The 3638-nt window shown below is 48.2% G+C and overlaps 1 protein-coding gene across 1 annotated transcript in view; it reads left to right on the plus strand.

Moving 5' to 3' along the window:
* The first annotated feature begins 2939 nt into the window (after positions 1-2939).
* Positions 2940-3638, plus strand: part of EDEM2 (ER degradation enhancer, mannosidase alpha-like 2) — a 32686-nt gene continuing 31987 nt past the window's right edge. The window contains exons 1-2 of the mRNA XM_005879771.2: positions 2940-3157; positions 3378-3488. Of these exons, the coding sequence (XP_005879833.1) occupies positions 3051-3157; positions 3378-3488 (218 nt within the window). The 5' untranslated portion in view covers positions 2940-3050. The remainder of the gene's footprint in view (positions 3158-3377; positions 3489-3638) is intronic.

The following is a 3638-nucleotide window of genomic DNA, read 5'->3' on the forward strand; positions in this document are numbered from 1 at the left end:
GGAAACACATTATCTGGAGCCATCGGGTCAATTTAGAGTAATTGGGCAGTCCTGGTCTCCAGGTACAGAGGAATGTGTTTTCTAAAACCAATATGACCACAACCAATGGGGTATTCAAATTACAATCAATAGGGTATTTAATCGAATGGGATGATTCATATAATTCAGAAAATCAAAATAACTTTTCTATTATTTTAGCAAGCAAATAATAACAGACGCCAAGTCAGCAGGATTAAAATATTAAACATTTACCCAAACATGGTTGCTACCATGCTTCAATTCCAACTCAGGTCTGCTCAAATTTAAAGCCCACACTTTTAATACTGTACTGCACTACCTTAAGCTCTCTGGGTTAAGTCAGGGTTTTAATTCTCATATCAACTGATGGCATTTAGGGATATTTTCAAGGATGCTTGACCAAAGGACATTTGTCTGCATTCCAGCTCAAGGAACGGAGCTGCCACTTCCATCTGACCTTTTCACCAAAGAGGGAGGATGGCCAATCCTAGTGTTAGCGGTGGAAAAACAGGTGTTAGGTCCTTTGGAGTCAGACCCAACCTTGGTTCAGCAACCTAGGTACTTGAGTTCTGGCTAAGAAAGAATTCATAGCCAAGACTCAAACTGTAAAAGAAAGTTTATTTAGAATGTCACAGAAGTAGAGAGAGTTGTAGAAGAAATGGATTCAGGAAACAAATTGGGAGGGGGGGAAAGAGCATGTGGGAGCGGGGGAAGGGGGAGGGAGGAGAAGAGGGTGGGGAAAGACATGCTCCATAGAGAAAGAGCAGGGTCCTCAGTTCTGAGGGCTTTTATCTGGAAGTCACAGGGGAGGATCTCAATAAAATATTCATCAGCTTTCCCAGTGTCTCCTGAGGGTGTGGTCTTCACTAATTGGTTGGTCCCCAGGGGGTCATTAATCATTGCAGCCGGTCCCGATGTCAGCCATTATGTTGCTTTGCCTTGTTTTGCTACTCCTAAGGGCCTGGGGCTGAAACACAGCTGAGGCCTAGAAGTCATTTCCAGGCGTTAATGCTTAAGGGAGTGGTCTGCAAGGGCTTGTAGTTTTGCCTGTTGCTAGGCAACTGAGGCTCTCTGCCCTGGTGACCCTCAGCATCTGGCCTATCATTACCTAACTGCCTGCGAGTTTAAGGACCTCAGAGGTTCATTTGTTCAAACCTCTCATTTTATTTTAAATATATTTTCATTGACTTTTTACAGAGAGGAAGGGATAGGGATAGAGAGTTAGAAACATTGATGAGAGAGAAACATCGATCAGCTGCCTCCTGCACACTCCCCACTGGGTATGTGCCTGCAACCAAGGTACATGCCTTTGACCGGAATCGAACCTGGGACCCTAGAGTCCACAGGCCAATGCTCTATTCACTGAGCCAAACCGGCCAGGGCTCAAACCTCTCATTTTATAGATGAGGAAGCTGGGTCCGGGGAGGGAGAGGCAATGTTCAAGGTCACACTTAGAGGCTTTGCATGGACTTGAAGTTAGAATTGAAGTCCAGGTCTCACTTAAAATCCAGGGTTGATTTTACTGCACATCACACTGCTCAAAGTCATGAGTGTTGCTATAGTCTAAAACAGGGGTGGGCAAACTTTTTGACTCGAGGGCCGCAATGGGTTCTTAAACTGGACCGGAGGGCCGGAACAAAAGCATGGATGGAGTGTTTGTGTGAACTAATATAAATTCAAAGTAAACATCATTACATAAAAGGGTACGGTCTTTTTTTTTTTAGTTTTATTCATTTCAAAGGGGCCGGATCCGGCCCGCGGGCCGTAGTTTGCCCACGGCTGGTCTAAAAGGATGACCAAACTCTGGGAACTTGCAAGAAGGAAAATGGAAAAATGTGCTCCAAACCTTCTGAACGCTATAGTGCCCCAGGGTCTTCATTCTCACCTGGGATACTCTACAGGGCTGCAGCCACTGAGATGGTCCAGTGGATTGGATGGGAAAACTTCTGCACTGGGCTGAGACAGAAGAGATCATTAGAATGTTGCCGAAGCCGGTTTGGCTCAGTGGATAGAGCGTCGGCCTGCGGACTCAAGGGTCCCAGGTTCGATTCCGGTCAAGGGCATGTGCCTGTGTTGCGGGCACATCCCCAGTGGGAGATGTGCGGGAGGCAGCTGATCGATGTTTCTCTCTCATCGATGTTTCTGGCTCTCTATCTCTCTCCCTTCCTCTGTAAAGAATCAATAAAATATATTAAAAAAAAAAAAAAGAATGTAACCACATCCCAAATGGCAGGAGAGAGAGCCCTGGCCGGCTGGCTCAGTTCGTTGGAGTGTCATCCCATACACCAAAAGGTTGCAGGTTTGATTTCCGGTCAGTGCACATGCCTAGGTTGTGGGTTGGATCTTGGGTCTGGGCACATATAGGAGGCAACCGATGGTTGTTTCTCTCTCACATCCATCTCTTTCTCTCTCTCTCTCATCAATGAACATTCTCAGCTGAGAATTAAAAAAATAACAACAATCCAAAATTCATGAATTTTTAGAAATGATAGGATTTCTGGAAATCTCGAGAGTGGCAGCTTTGGACAAATAAATGGAAGTAAGTTGTACCTTACACAACGAGCAGGGAACTGGTCTGGGAAACTCAGTATGCCTAATGGTAAAGGCTGAACATTCTTCATCCATCTTTATATATAAATACATACACTCAACAAATGTTGAGTCCCTGCCTTCATGTTTAATAAGGAGATTTTTAAAAATGATAATGTATTTAAGTGCTCCATACAGTCTTAGTACACAATAAGTGCTCAATAAATGCTGTTACTAAAACATTAATTAATTACAGTAGTTGTAATAGCCACTGTCTTTAAGACACGTGGACCTGCGTCCCAGACTACATATATTTCAGGATGCTCTTTGCCTCGGTTCCGCTACCAGTTGCATTCTGGGGCTTGTAGTTCGGAAGTGAGTGACTGAGTCATCAGCACGCAGGCGCAGTGACGCGGATTCCCGGAAGAACCCCGGAGGCTCGCAGGATGAGCAGCTGGTGGTGGCTGCTGCCGCGGCGGCGGTGTTGACAGGACACGAGCTCTATGCCTTTCCGGCTGCTGGCCCCGCTCGGCCTCTTGTGCTTGCTGCTGCCACTGCACCGTGGTGCGCCGGGCCCCGATGGCTCCGCGCCCGACCCCGCCCACTACAGGTGAAGCGGTCAGACTCCCCGCCCTGACGCAGTAGGGGAATGGAAAGCACGGAGCGGGTTTCTTCCTTTCCCTCTGCCCCAGGACCCCCACCCTCATTTGCTCGGAATCCGCCTCTGGGCTCCTGGCAGAATCGGGGTGATTTCCACTTTCCGCCTATTTCTTGTCCTTTCCCCTGCTTGATTTCGTTTTCTGCCCCTTATTTCTCCTAATCCTCACCAGGGAGCGAGTCAAGGCCATGTTCTACCACGCTTACGACAGCTACCTGGAGAATGCATTTCCCTACGACGAGCTGCGGCCTCTCACCTGTGACGGGCATGACACCTGGGGCAGGTAGTGCGAAGGGGTGGCCGGGGTCTGGCAGTCCGGTTCTAGACGGGTGGGACTCTGGGAGTGGTGGCTTGATGGTTTCCTTGCCGGATCCGGAAAAGCTCCTAGCCAGGGCGAGGCTGTGACCCCCCCCCCCCCCCCCCCCCCCCCCTC

Source organism: Myotis brandtii, unplaced genomic scaffold (genome assembly GCF_000412655.1).
Source record: "Myotis brandtii unplaced genomic scaffold, ASM41265v1 scaffold61, whole genome shotgun sequence".
Classification (NCBI taxonomy): Eukaryota; Metazoa; Chordata; class Mammalia; order Chiroptera; family Vespertilionidae; genus Myotis; species Myotis brandtii.